This window comes from Dipodomys merriami, unplaced genomic scaffold (genome assembly GCF_024711535.1).
Source record: "Dipodomys merriami isolate MVZ:Mamm:240054 unplaced genomic scaffold, mDipMer1.0.p SCAF_368, whole genome shotgun sequence".
NCBI classification, from domain to species: domain Eukaryota; kingdom Metazoa; phylum Chordata; class Mammalia; order Rodentia; family Heteromyidae; genus Dipodomys; species Dipodomys merriami.
In genome coordinates this window covers 520357-535886 of record NW_027205248.1, presented here as the reverse complement: position 1 = coordinate 535886, position 15530 = coordinate 520357, and the positions used below count along the sequence as shown (strand labels likewise).

General features: G+C 45.0%; 1 protein-coding gene across 11 annotated transcripts in view; it reads right to left on the bottom strand.

Moving 5' to 3' along the window:
• The window catches only part of Erc1 (ELKS/RAB6-interacting/CAST family member 1), a 137341-nt gene that overhangs the window by 99451 nt on the left and 22360 nt on the right, over window positions 1–15530 (bottom strand). For all 11 annotated transcript variants that reach the window (XM_069988850.1, XM_069988853.1, XM_069988846.1 and 8 more), the window contains one exon: window positions 1298–1714. In XM_069988850.1, the coding sequence (XP_069844951.1) occupies window positions 1298–1714 (417 nt within the window). The remainder of the gene's footprint in view (window positions 1–1297; window positions 1715–15530) is intronic.

Genomic DNA, 15530 nt, shown 5'->3' with positions numbered 1-15530 from the left:
CACAGACAGAATGAAGATTGAAAGTGCACGGCCATCTCAGTGTCTACTGCCAACAGACTGGTAGGAAGTTTAGGTCTCCATCCTAAGCACAAACCCTGTCTGGCTTGTAATTCAGCATTTGTCCAGTAGATGTCCTCACTCTATCAATCAAAGGAGAAGACTAAGCAGCACAATACCTAACAGCAGGGAGGCAGGCAAGCCAGGGAACACACAGCACAAATGTGGTGCTCAGCAGAAATTTTAGCTACTCTTTTTGGTTTACTGGGAGAAGCTTTTCTTTCTATATACAGAATCATTCACCACTGCTATACTTCCTGGTGGAAAAACGGGAGGGGGAATGCCTCCAAATACATCCTAGTGCAAAGCTAGAACTTTTCATTAATACTGGCTGAAAGCGTTCCTTTTTATTCGTGTTTTTATGAACTGTTTTCCTAACTTTCTCTACACCCAGTAACTGTGTTTCAACGTTGGTTCGCAGAGCAGTTCTGAAGATGGAACGTCGTAGAACTCCCAGGACCATCTTAGAAATCCCAATAATGCCCACCCCTCCGCCGGTGAGGACAAAGGTGAGGGTATGGATGATACCCGCTCTTTTATTATCACACCCGGGGCATTTCAAGCCATCCGGTCCTCACCCACTTCCTGGTCCAGCCCTGGCTCTCCCTTCCCCACCTCCTCAACACACCTCGTCTACCTTCCCCTGTGTAAACAGCGGCACGGCGCGCTCTGGCATTCTGAATACAACTGCTGCACTGGCTAGGAGGGGGTGAGGCCTCTGGACACCTCCCTGGCAGCAAGCGACTTTAATCACATGTCTTTTATAGCAAGGCAGTGGTTTCCATGGGAACCGCAGGGCAAATATCCGCTACTGGGTCCAAGGACTTGATCCACACACAGAAACCGGGGTGATGGTTCTCTTACTGATATTTCAGGCTTGCTTTCTCCTGTTAGTGTTTTAAAAGAGCAGCACTCAGCTGCTCTGATGCTAGGTTTGCTGTGTTGTCCCTATGAACACATCTGGAGGCAGGTAACAAATCAAGGAAATTCTGTGCCCTTCTAGCAACAAATGAGCCTCTAGAAATCAGGTGCATGCGTGCATGTGTGCATGTGCAAGGTGGAAGAGGTTGCCAAGCAACACAGAAAGCAGATGATGTCACCCCAGGAGAGAGTATATCAGAGAAAAGCAGTGTAAATGGAAACATAAGAGACGAACTTCCCGCTTCGCAGCACAGGGAAGCCCATGGATTCACGGCACCCGCGAGCTGGCGGGCAGCGCCGCGGGAGCACGCAGCCTCACCTCCCTCAGCATGTTGTTCTCCTTCTCCTTCTGCTCCAGGAGGCTCTCCAGGTGGTGGACGTGCATCTCGGCCTCGGCCAGCCGCCTCGTCCTCTCGTGGTCCTCCTCAGTGGCCTTGGCGGAGAGTCCTTTGCTCTGCAACATCTCCAAAAGCTTCTTAATGGACTCGTCCCGAGCACTGAGGGTTTGCTTCTGCGTCTCAATCCGCAGCTCCATCTCCTCCAGGGTCTTCCGCAGAAGGAACAGCTCCTTGGCCTGCCGCTCGTGCTCAGCCTGCAGCCGCTGGAAGTTCTCCTCGGTCAGCTCCGCCACGCTTGGCTCACCGGCCCTGCTGCTGCTGTCCTGCTGGAACAGCTGGTTCAGGTCCCTCTGGATCCTCAGCTCATCCTGCAGAGCCTGGATCGTCATCTGCATGTGCTGGGACCGACACAAAAGACCCACGTTAGCCTCCGACCACGGCGTCAAGACCAAACAGCTCAAGATGGGAGAGGAGCCTGTGGGCCCTCCAATCTGCAGCCTGCAAATTAGGATTCAGCCCAACCTGTTCCACACATGATCAACCGGTAATTTCACACATGCTTGTTCCACAGTAAATATGACCATCCTAGACTGTGTAGCCATGATACAAACCAAGACCCTTCAACACCAGATGCCTGATGGAGATTGTGGTTTTCATCAGAAAAAAATAACTCATCTGAAGAACACTGCCATAATCCATCGTATACCTTTTTTTTGTGTGCATCAGTCATGGGTCTTAAACTCAGGGCCTGGGCGCTGACCTTGAGCTCTTTTGATCAAAGCTAGCACTCTACCACTCTAAGCCACAGCACCCTCTCCAGTTTTCTAGTGGTTCACTGGAGACAAGAGTCCCATGGACTTTGCTGCCCTGGCTGGCTGCGAACCACAATCCTCAGATCTCAGCCTTCTGAGTAACAGTCACTTACTTTTGATAATATTAAAAACTCTACTGAGGCCAAACTTCTAACAAATGAATTATGTACTTTCTTGGAACAAGAGAACACTCGATTCCATTTATTCTCATTCCAGAAATAACTGAACCATGCAGTCCAGTGTTTGCGTCACTCTTTGTATTCTAGTCAGATATTCTCAGTCCGAGAAAAAGATAAATGGAGGGGTGAAAACAGTTGTTACAAACAATGTATCACAGAGAACTTAATGTGCCATTTAAGGTGATTCAAATCAGAGAACGTACCAATACCGCACCTACCAGAAGTCTTCAATTAATTAGTCTTTCTGGAACTGGGAATGTGGCTTAGTGGCAGAGTGCTTGCCTAGCATGCATGAAGCCCTAGGTTCAGTTCCTCAGTACCACATAAACAGAAAAAGCTGGAGGTGGTGTTGTGGTTCAAGTGATAGAGCACTAGCCTTGAACAGCTAGGCTCAGGGAGAGAGTTCAAGACCCAGGACTGGAGGAAAAAACAAAAAACAAGTCTTTCTGAAGCACAGAAGTATATTTAAGAAAATTTTATCAATATAAGATGCAAAAAGACTTATAGTAATTCTTACTTAAGTCACCCCAGCCAATCTTTGTTTTATTATGGGTTTTTCTGACACAAGGATGAAGTTTTCACAGATGCACACATATGCAAAAACTTATATACTTTAAATATGTGAAAAAATATTGTATGTCAATGATATGTGAAAGGTTGTCACCAACACCAGAAAACAATTCTCTCAACCCAGAGAAGAGTTCAAAGGGCCAAAGGGTCCGACTGTTTCACGTTCACCTGTCTCAGCACCCACCTTCATTCCAGACACATCACTAAGGCTAGGTGACTGAGGCTGAGAACAACAGGTCTTACTATTGTACATATGCTTCTAATTGCACAGGCTGTGGAACAACACTGGTCTTCAACACTTCTGGGTGACATGGGGAATAATTAATGTCTTAAGAGCCTGGATTTTCTTGCCCCTAAGGTAAAGACAGCATTAACTTCAACGATCCCAGGTGGGTGTAAGAGCTCAGCAAATGGTAGCCCTTCTTCTACACTATAGTTTTGAACAAGTAACTACCCAGCTATTTGTAAGCAGTGCATTCTAGAGACTTACAATACACACCATAAAACAAGAAAGGAACTGTCTTTAATGACAGCTTAGTAAATTCCTGTTATTGCTAGTAGAGTTCTTTCCAAGACATTAGTATGTGCACATGTGTGTTTCCTTCAAATCTGTCTCCTTAAGAGTAACTATGGGGCTGGGAATGTGGCTTAGTGGTAGAGTGCTTGCCTAGCATGCATGAAGCCCTATGAAGCCCTGGGTTCGATTCCTCAGTACCACATAAACAGAAAAAAACAAAGTGGTGCTGTGGCTCAAGTGGTAGAGCACTAGCCTTGAGCTGAAGAGCTGGGGGACAGCGCCCAGGCCCAGAGTTCAGACCCCCTGGACTGGCAAAGAAAAAAAAAAAAAAGCTTAGGGACAGTGTTCAGACTCTGATTTCAAGCCCTAGGGCTGGCCAAAAGAACAAGAAGAAAAGAAGGAGAAGGAGGAGAAGGAAAAGGAGGAGGAGGAACAGGAGGAGGAGGAGGAGGAGGAACAGGAGGAGGAGGAGGAGGAGGAACAGGAGGAGGAGGAGGAGGAGGAACAGGAGGAGGAGGAGGAGGAGGAGCAGGAGGAAAAGAAAAAGAAGAAGAAGAAGAAGAAGAAGAAGAAACAAAGACTCTACAAATGACCATATGATGGACAGGACTGGCAACGCTGGACAATACAGCATATGAAGATGGCATAACTGTCCTTACAAAACAAAGGAGATAAGTATCTTCTTACATTCCCAGATCAGAACACTCTTCTATACACTCCCAAGTTGGCTCCTCACAAAGAGACTCCAGTCAGAAAATGTCAATTACAATTGTAGGAATATTCAGGAAACTAAATGCATACTCCCGTGAGGAACACAGAAATCTGGTGGCCATTCCAATATACAGTGACAAAGGACACTTCTCCTTGAGACTGACCTACATGGAACACATGTCTCTTTCTGAAAGCCCCCCCTGCACTCAGCACCATCAGCTGTGGTCAGCGTCAGGAACTGGGCTGTAAGGAACCTGCAGCCCACACACCAGCCCCACAGGGACAGAGCATGCTCACAGAGAGGCACTACAGACAGACATACTAACCAGACATCTATAAGAGCACCTACAGCCAACAGAGCCTTATGCCTGTCACTGAGGAACTCACGGCATCTGGAGCAAGGCTATAATGGGATCTTTGAAATCAAAATGTCAAACGGACACACCAATGACTGCCACTGCTGTGAAACGGTGGCCACGTGTAATCACTCAACTGCGGCAAACCCCAGAGGGGGCATATGGACCACCCCCCTCTGCAGTTAGTTTAGTTTTGTTTTGTTTTTTAAATACCATTAGTACTTCATACTTAATATTCTCATTATATCAATGTGGTATAGATAAACAATATGGCAAAGGAACTACCCAAAAACAGCCGGACCTGTCATCCTAGCTACTCAGGAGGCTGAGATCTGAGAATCATGGTTCAAAGCCAGCCTGGACAGGAAAGTATCGTGAGACTCTTATCTCCAATTAACCCCCAAAAATCTGGAAGTAGAAGTATGGTTCAAGTTGTAGAGTGCCAGCCTTGGGTGAAGAAGCTAAGGGACAGCACCCAGGCCTGAAGTTCAAGCCCCAGTATCGGCTTAAAAAAATAAGGACTGGGAGGTGGCTCAGTGGTAGAGTGCTCGGCTAGCATGCGTGAAGCCCTGGGTTCGATTCCCTCAGTACCACACACACAGAAAAAGCCGGACATGGCACTGTGGGTCAAGTGGTAGAGTGCTTGCTTTTTGGAGCAAAAGTAGCTCAGGGACAGCGCCCAGGCCCTGAATTCAAGCCCCAGGACTGGCAAAACAGAACAAACAAACAAAAAACAAAATAAGATGCTGTATGCGTCATCAGGGCACAGTACGTAACCACAGTGACCCCTGCGGGCAACAAGTTCCAAAACCTCAGTCTGCTTGGTGAAGATGGGATTGAAAGCAGTGTTACACAGCTCTGAAGGTCTTTTTAACCTGTTATCGTGGTGGCTGGCTTTGGTCAGCCCACACCTATGGCAGCGGGGCTCGGGATTAGAACCCATGCCTCTGACATGCTGAGCCCTCGGTGAGTGCACATGAGGGGCCCAAACCACCCTCACAGTGAACACTCAGAAAATCTGAGTGAAGTCACCTCCCATAAAACCATCCCTACTCCCTTTTGTGAAGGGTTTCACTAGCGGCCCTGAACTCCTGACCTCCTTCCACGGCGTCCCACGCCTGGCTACAAGTGACCAGTGGACGTGTGTGAAGGCAGGACCTGGGTTTGAACTCTTGGCCTTCGGCTTGCTATGCATAGGGTCTACCGTTGAGCCGCATCCTCATTCTTTTTTTTTTAATTCTACATAGTATGGCAAATTTTTGCCTGTGGCAAAAACCCAGTCTCCAGAAGAAGCTCCAACCTATGCATCCCAAGTAGTTGGGGTTATAGGTGTTTATCACCAGACCTAGCTTGAAATGGGTGAACCAAAATTTGAACCAAATAGTCTACGCTATTTTTCCCCCTCTGCCATGTTAACTATACTAAATTGTGAACATCACAGCCTATTCGATATCATTCAAATGCTGGCTTATCTCCTAGGAACTAATTCTAGATCTGGCCATGTAATGATTATACATACATTTACACCAAATCTGAATTGTTACTTCATTGTTTTTTACTTTGTCATATCAGAAATGCAGGGGGAAAAGGATTTTTTTTTTTTTAAAATCAGGAATCCTACACACAGAGAAAAAAATCATTAAAAGAATTGATCGGGCTGGTAGCTCATGCCTGTAATCCTAACTACTCAGGAGGCTGAGATCTGAGGATCAAGGCTCTAAGCCAGCCCAGGCAGGAAAGTCCATGAGACTCTTTATCTCCAATGGACCACCAGAAAACTGAAAGTGGAGCTGTGGCTCAAGTGGTAGAGCGCTAGCCTTGAGCTGAAGAGCTGAGGGACAGCGCCCAGGCCCTGAGTTCAAGTCCCACGACTGACAAAAAAAAAGAGAGAGAGAGAGAGAAATAGCAGAGCTGCCAGAAGTCTGATTCCGTAATTTGTGCTTTCATTCGGTGCTGGAATGGGTGTATACAGCTTCCAGGAAGTGATCAATGAACGTACACCATCTATTTCCCCTAATACATAAGAACACCTTCTTAGTCTACTAGTGTTTAAATGCTGGGATTGTCTTTTTTTTAATGTAAAACACCTAGATGAAGGGAAATTTCCATATACAGTATTTTACTTAGATTTTACAAGCTGAACTTGAGTCAGTTGAACCTCGTTTTCACAAAATGATTCGATTCTTGAAGCCAGTCTGGACCAAAATACTCTAGAATTCCACCTCTCCAAAATTTCAGACTTATAAAACCACACAGTAGTAGACACTGGGGGGGGGGGTGAGATTGATAAGAATATATTACAAACATGTGAAAATGTAACAATGAACTCTCCCCTATGATAATAATGTAGTAATAGTAATATAAGCTAATAATAAACGAATCATACAGTATGTGTTAACATAATTTTCAACTCGTAAATGCATCTCTGTTTCTCTTTCTTCCTGCCCTTGTTTTTTAGACTCCCTGACACCCTGCACACTACTGGGCATTCACAGCTGGCACTCAATGCATACTTACTGGCAGGCTGATGGGACCACGCGATGATGCAGCAGAGAATACACAGGAACAAAGGTCATCCTGTGAACGCCACCCAGAACCCCCCCCTCAGGAAACCACAGAGCACCCTCAGAGTGCCCCCAGATAACACGGTGCCACACCACGAGCACGCCAACACAGGCACCCATTATATATGCGTGTGCGTATGCATGTGTGTGTTTTATGACCTCTAAGTAGTTACACAAAGGGGTTTCAATTCAACATGTCCATTCATGAACTGACATCCATTTTTGCCTAAATGCTCAACAGAGTACTTTCTAAGGTCAGGTAAATACATCTACCAGCCAAACAGGCAGAGTACAAAGGAAATTTAAACAGCCAGCCAGTGCCGGTGGCTCATGCCTGTAATCCTACCCACTCAGGAGGCTAGGACATGAGGACCATGGTTCGAAGCCAGCCTGTGCAACAAAGTCTGTGAGACTCTTCAGTTAACCACCAAAAAGTTGGATGTGGAGCTGTGGCTTAAGTGGCAGAGCACTAGCCTTGAACAGAAAAGCTCAGGGACAGTGCCCAGACTCTGGGTTCAAACTCCAAGACGAGTGTCTATGCACCACACACACACAAACACAGAACCACCATGGGCTCGGCCAGGTGGCTTGTGCCTGTAATCCCAGCTACTGGACAGGTATAGAAAGGAGGATGACTGAAGATTAACCTGGGCAAAAAGTTAGGAAGACCCCATTCAACAATCATGTTAAAATGCCGGGCTATACAGGGATCGTGAAGCAGGAAAGTTCTAGAACCTCTTGGTTCTTAACCCTGATTGAACACTAGGGTTACCTGGGGAGCTTTTCTAAATCTAAACATGATACCCACAACCCAGACCCAATTAAATTGTAGTCTCAGGGGTAGGGGTGATGCTAAGACAGTTGAAGAAAAAAAAACAAAACCAACCTTTCCGAGATGTCAACAGGAGCCAAGGCTGAGAGCCTCTGGTCCTGGCTCGGCTAGACTAAGGCAGATTCATTTAGACCAGACATGATGGTGGGTGGCACTCTTGCTATTTCTCGGCCAAACATACTCTGCAAGGAGTGATACAGGAACACAGACAATTTAATTCCCATATCAGAGGCTAAGGTACAAGTAGCTGTTTATATTTATCTTAATTACAGTATTTCTTAGCCAAAACACACGGAATATTTATTTGGCCTGACAGGTGTCTTTCATATCTCTCCATACACAGTAGACTCCCAGAACTAAATGTGTGCAGACGTAGACATGTCATATTCTTCAAGGCCTAAGATGTTATTTCTATCAACCAATGGACAAGGGGAACATGAGCAAGAAAAGTTTAAAGGGACAAGACAAGCCGGGCACTGGTGGCTCACGCCTGTCATCCTAGCTACTCAGGAGGCTGAGACCTGAGGATGGCGGTTTACAGCCAGCCTGAGCAGGAAAGTCCATGAGATACTTACCTCCAATAAACTACTCAGAAAAAGGCAGAAGCGGTGCTGCGGTTCAAGTGGTAGAGTGCCAAGCCTTGAACCAAAGAAGATTAAGGACAGCGCCCAAGCCTGGAGTTCAAGCCCCAGGACCAGAAAAAAAAAAATTCCCTGTTACAATCATATTAATTAGTCAGTGCCATGAGGCGTACTCATGCAATGCCCTGTGTGCAAATTCATTGTGGTCTGATATGCCTCTGATTACAGGAAATTCAGATTTAAAAGCTAATTTAAAATAATTATAGTGCCAAGAAATATTTACTACACGATATTAACTGAAAAGTAGACTCTTTTTAAAAAAAAGGAATAAAATTCAGTTTTACTCTAGGTGTGCAGGGAATGAACAGCGAAGGTTTTAGGAGGCTGCCATTTTTCTAATGAGTACGTGCCTGACTCAGAACTCCAGCTGCACCCACTTCCTGACATGAATGCCAGCAGCGAGCACGTCCAAGTCCCGGAGAGAGGCGGCCAAGGAGTGGGCAGTGCACAAGCAGAGCCAACATGGTGAACACATGGTGTTCATTCCCTGCGAAAACCTGCGGTGGATTACGACCAGGAGGGAAGGCCATCTGTCGGGAGACAAAGAGGTGGCAGAGGCTGAGCAGAACTGCAACGTGCCACCCCCAGAGTCACGTTTGAGAGGGTAAGCCAGGCTAGCTGACTGCTGCAGTGGACAAGAGTGTTCAAAGTTGCTGCTGGAGAACCGTGAGTGGAATAGGGAAAACAGCGTTGGACCAAAACAACGCCGTCATCCTCTCTCTGCGGGACGAGCGGCACCGTGACAGCAAATGGAAGCCCACCAACCTACTGACACTCTGATGCCTTCCAACTCCCGCCCACAGCGAAGCCACTGGCAGGGGTTCTAGCCCAAGACTTCAAAACAGGACAAGAAAGCAACTTCCAAATAGGAAGGTAAAACTGAACCACAAACCAAAAAATCAACCCTCATCGCGATCTTATTCCACCCTGCCTGACGCACCCTAATCCATCTTTCCAACCCCTTCTTTGGAATTTCTCCCTAAAGGTAAAATTACTCAGCAATTAACTGAACATTAATTTCTTTTTCAAATCTCAAAATACAATGAGGTTTATTATGAAAAAAGACAAAGGCATCAGACCCCTGGCGATTTTAAATCAACTCAAAATCATAAGAATATAGGTAAGCTGCTTTTAAACACATTATTTATACAACCTTAATTTGTCACACTAATTCAAGTTTCTTTGTTCACTTGTAAATATTCTTTCATTCAGCCAAGTTATGAGACCCTCTTCCCTCATAGCCTTCTTCTCTAAATTCCAGACCACTGCTAATCCAATACATCCTCAGACTAAAAAAATTAATTTAGCTGGGCGCTGGTAGCTCACGCCCATCACCCTAGCTACTCAGGAGGCTGAGATCCGAGGATCATGGTTCAAAGCCAGCCCAGGCAGTAAAGCCTGTGAGACTCTTATCTCCCTCCACCTAACCATAAAAAATAAAAATAAAAAATCCAGAAGTGGCGCTGTGTGGCAAAAGTGGTAGAGCTCTAGCCTTGAGCAAGAAAGTACAGAGATAGCACCCAGATCCTGAGTTCAAGCCCCAGGACTAGCAAATAATAACAATAATAATAATAGTAGTTAACAAATTTAACTTAAAATCACTATTTTTAAATTAAAAATTAAAATTTTGGCAGGCTTTGTTTTTAGATTAAATGAACGGCTAAGAGGCACACTATGCTCCTTAAAAATGACATAATAAATTATGGGGCTAGAAGAATAAAGTTGGCCTCCACCAAGTTACTAGTGTAACTTGTTATTCGAGCAATAGTGAAATGAGATCATATATGGTTCAAAAATGACAGGTTTGCAAAAGAAAAAAAAAGTTCAGTAAGTAGGACATCAGTAAGTAGGCCATCTCATCAACAAACCTCTGGGAAAATCCCACTGAGTCAAACAAAGATGAACCCAATGTTCACAGATCAATCCGCCGAGGTTCCGTGAGGCAGGCCCTGCTCTGTGGGCAAGGACAGCGTGATGGCCGCTCCCTGGTCCTGGAGAGCGGTGGAGGTGGAGGGGAAGCGGCACACTCGCGGTCCCTGCCCTGTGCCTGTGTGGCGCCCGCCGTGGAGGCGTCACTTTGCCTAACAGCTGTGAGGCCTCAGGCACGTTGCTCCAAGCCTCATCTTACACCGCAGCCAGTTAAGACCACAGCCGGGTGCCGGTGGCTCACACCAGTAATCCCGGCCACTCAGGAGCCTGAGATCTGAAGATCGAGGCCCCAAGCCAAAACCGGTAACACTCTCATTTCCAATTAAAGATCAATAAAGCCAAAAATGGAGTTGCGGTTCCAGTGGTAGAGCGCTAACCTTGAGCAAAAATGCTCAGGGACAGCACCCAGGCCCTCGGTTCAAGCCGCAGGACAGACTGATGATGACCATATGATGAAGAAAAAGCAAGACTACCAGAACTACCCAGTCAGTACTGCTGTGAGGACACATGAGAGACATAAGCAAACACCACCCGCATGAGTGTGCCCAGAATGCTGTTTAAGCACGCAAGTTTCCCAGTGCAGGGCCGTGGGCACGGTCTCACAGTGGAAGCCCACCCCGGTGGGGTAAACCAGCAACAGACAACACACGAATAAGCATGGCTATGCTGAGGAGAACTTCATGGGCACTGACATTTTCAGAGTGTGCACGCCACAAAAAATATTACTTTTTAAATCAAGTAAACAGGAAAAGTCATCCTTGGTTTGCTGGATGTGCCAACTCTGGGAATGATCTGGTCCCAGGATGTAATACGATGAACTGCTATTGAGCCAGTGGCTCTCAGAAGACATCATGACTAAGCCGGGCGCTGGTGGCTCATGCCTGTCATCCTAGATACTGAGGCTGCGATCTGAGGACTGCAGTCTGAAGCCAGCCTGGGCAGGAAAGCCCAGAGACTCTCACCGCCAATCAACTATTCAGAAAAAGCCAAAGGTGGTACTGTGAGTCAAATGGTAAAGCAATAGCCTTGAGCAAAAGAAGCTCAGAGACTAAGGCTGGGAATGTGGCTTAGTGGTAGAGTGCTTGCCCAGTTTGCCTAGCAAGCCTTGGGTTCGATTCCTCAATGCCACAAACACAGAAAAAGCTGGAAGTGGCGCTGTGGCTCAAGTGGTAGAGTGCTAGCCTTGAGCAAAAGAAGCTCAGGGACAGTGCCCAGGACCTGAGTTCAAGCACCAGGACTGACAAACACACAAAAAAAAAGACACCATAAACTATTTCCCCACTAGTGCATAACAAAATTGGCATTGTAAAACTCAAGGCTATTTTCTCGGAAAGAAGTGTCCTCTATTTTAAAATTATGCAATTTTATTTTTTTTTGGTGTTAGACTGTCTTTTCTCTTACAAAGGAATGGCAACACTATTTTTCATTTTTATTTCACAGTTCCAGGACAGTTCTTTCCCTACACCCTCTATATACTCTGGTTGCTCTTCAGAAAGTATAAATATTTCACATTTTACCTACACCCTCTCCTTTTTCATTCGGTGTGGGTTTTTTAAAAAATTTTTACTGTGATGTAGAAATCAAGTCTGGGAATCATTAATCTAAATGTTCTCTGTCTAATCAAAACAAGGAAAGTGCTGACGTGTGATGTTGACCTGCGCTGATAGAGACGCGTTATTTAAACTCATCAGACTACATTTTCATTATCTTCTCAACGGGTCCCCAGTCTCTCTCTTTTGCCCTTCTCTCAATTGTAACCATGGGATCATGTCATAAGCCTATTCTTGGATTTCCTTCTCCAACTAAAACATGGAGGAGTTTTAATGTAATCTTTTTACCTCTAATAAGTAACACTGGTTTCTCAATAACTTTTTTGGAAACCTATCTACATTTTAGTTGACGTCATAACCAAACAAGTATGTTACCGTCAGACGAGAGAACTGCACAAGTGCTTCTCCTAACGAAAACAAGGAGCCCATCGCCCGCTGTGAGACCGCCGTAAAGACCAAACACAGTGTCTATGAAGGCATCAAGCACAGGCTATGTGAATGCTCTATGACAGTTAATACTAATGCTCAAAGCCAACATCATTCTAAGGACACTTTTCTCACTAACAAAACTGTTACGGTTTTTATTTTATTTTCTTCTTGTGGTACTGGGGACTTGAATGCAGGGCCTCACATTTCTAGAGAAGAGCTGAGAAGAGAGCTGAGAAGCGCTCTACCTGCCTTGAGCCAGGCTCCCAACCTTTTTGTTTTTTTTTTTTGTATTTTAGTTGCTTAACTGTAGCCCAGGCAAACCGCACATGTGAGATCCTCCTGCCTCAGCCTCCCTAGTAGCCAGAATTAGAGGCATGTGCCGCCATGCTCAGCTACTACAGTATTTTTTAAAGGGCACAATGGTAGATGATACCTAAAAATCAAAGGGAACATTGGTGAGAGGCTACGTTTTCATGTCACTAGAGTGAATGGCAGGAATTACATGAGAAAATGGCACCTTCGGTGGGTACACACATAACATTTCATAGAATTCAAACATATGCAAGCAGCCTTAGGAAGTCTCCACTGCCTCCTGAAGGTGAAATCTTCTTCATACCAAAGCACACATCTAAAATTACTTGCAGAGAATTTTGGCCCAACTTACCATCCAGAAACCCCTTACCACAGAAAGCAAATAGAGCAAAAAAGGTGTGTGTGTGTGGTTTTTTTTTTTCTCCAGCAATGTTACATTCCTTTTGGGAAAGCACTCTATAATTCACAGATGAGTCATTATGGAAATAAAAATGTTAAATACACGAATACCACTGTAACTGAAAATCCTGCAAGCTAATTACCCTGCAACGAGCTGGTAACTCCTTCAGGAATTCGATGGCGGCGCTGGTCATAACTAGTCATCCACTAGCACTATCTAAAAACCTTATTGGTCCTAAGCTACATTTGCCTTCAGCAAGGATTAAGGTACATTTCCACTTCCGAAAAATGCTACAAAATAGATTCATATCTATGAAACCTGGAACACAATTTTCATTCAATATTTTTTGTACAGCTTTTAAAATGTACACTAATTCATGTAGTCTTGTCCAAAATTTTACACATATTGCCTCCTGTAATCTTAAATACTGTAATAACAAAGCTATTACTATCCCCCATTTGAAAGTTCATGAAAGTTAGAGGTACACAATGCCCTTTCACTTAAGCAGTTGATTTTGTGCCAATTACCTTGAAAAGAACCCCAATAATCATCCATGTCTTGTTCCCAGATATCTGCATCACTCCTAAATTTGAGCACTGCAACCGAGGCAGAATCCTGCGGGGACAGCTGACAGGGACAAGGCCAGGCAATGGGAAGTGCAGAGAGACTAACCCACCAACCCTGACCTGCAGAGCCAGGACTCAAACACGGAAAAAAAGGCCAAGCCAGGCAGCCATAGCTCACACCTGTCATCCTAGCTACTCAGAAGGCTGAGATCTGAGGATCGTAGGCCAAAACCAGCCACAACTGAAAAGCTCATGAGACTCTAATCTCCAATTAACTAACAAAAAGTCACAAGTGGAGGTAGGGGTCTAGTGGTAGAGCGCCAGCCTTGAGCGGAAGGAGCTCAGGGGCAGTGCCCAGGCCTTGTGTTCAAGCCCCAGGACTGGCACAAAAAAAGAAAAGAAAGAAAAGGAAATAAGGAAATCACCCACTAAACTGCACTGTAGGACCCCAAAGGAGGGAAGATAAAGTAAAAAGAAAGACTGCCATTCTCCGTCCTTATTTCCTCACAAACGAACCATGTCAGATATTCATGCAGTCCTCGTATTTTATTCACTGAACTGCTGGTCATGGTACCCTACAACACTGCAGGAAGCACATTTCCCAACCACATCTGGGCAAGCCCCATGCCCACCTCCACACCTCACGTGCGAATGGATGTAACAGACAGGAAAACTACATTTTAAAAAGCCATACACATACACATTTGGCTCCTCAAAATGATTAATTCCTCAACAGGAACAACTCTATTTTGCATACGATTTCACTTTCTCTGGGTACTCTACATGGTGCCTTGAACACATTCAAGTTCTGAAACAAGAGACTGGGTGTCTGGAAAATAAATTAGAATACAGATTTATCCACAATACTTTTTTTTTTTGGGGGGGGGTCTGGTCGTGGGGCCTGAATTCTGGGCCTGAGCGCTGTCCCTCAGCTCTTTAGTTCTAGGCTAGTGATCTACCACTTGAGCCACAGTGCCACTTCCAGCTTTTTTCTTTTTGCTTATGTGGTACTGAGGAATCAAACCCAGGGCCTCAGGCATGCAAGGCAAGCATTCTACCACTGAGCTACCTTCCCAGCCTCTCCACAATACTTTCAATAAATCATTTATAATCTTCATGTTCAAATCAAATTACCAAAAATAAATAACCCCCAGGGAGGGGGACAGGGAAAGTGGGAGAAAAATGAGGGAGGAGGTAACAAGACAAGAAATGTACTTATTATCTTACGTATATAACTGTAAACCCTCTGTACGTCACCCTGACAAAAAAATACTTCTGAAAAAAAAAAGCCCAAACACTGATCATAAACTTTAAGATCAGACTTTAAAAGACATGAGTTCACATAATGCAAATAATTATGGTTTTTACTAAGAAGCAGATTAAAATGTAGTCTAAAATTATATAAATGTTACCTGCCAATGGTCTCTAAATAAGAACAAATGACAAAATATTTATACAGGATGAATTCGTCCTGTTTTACACTTATGAACTTAAAATTCTCTTGATCTCTAACTAAACTGAAAATCACAGAAGTCAGACTCCAGGACTGGGGGTGTAGCTCAGGGGTGGACCACTTCATGGCATATGCAAAGCTTATAGGTTTGATCTTCAGTAAGGGTCGGGGTACCCAACCCCAAAATGAAAAAGGCATAACAAAAGGGAAAAGGCTTTCAAGTCACTTGCCACCCTGTAATCTTAAACAGAAGTATATACTACGGCCACATGAAACTTCAGTGAAAGTACTTTAAAAGAATTATTTTTGCTGGGCGCCTGTGGTTCACACCTGTAATCCCAGCTACTCAGGAGGCTGAGATCTGAGGATGGCGGTTCAAAGCCAGTCCGGGCA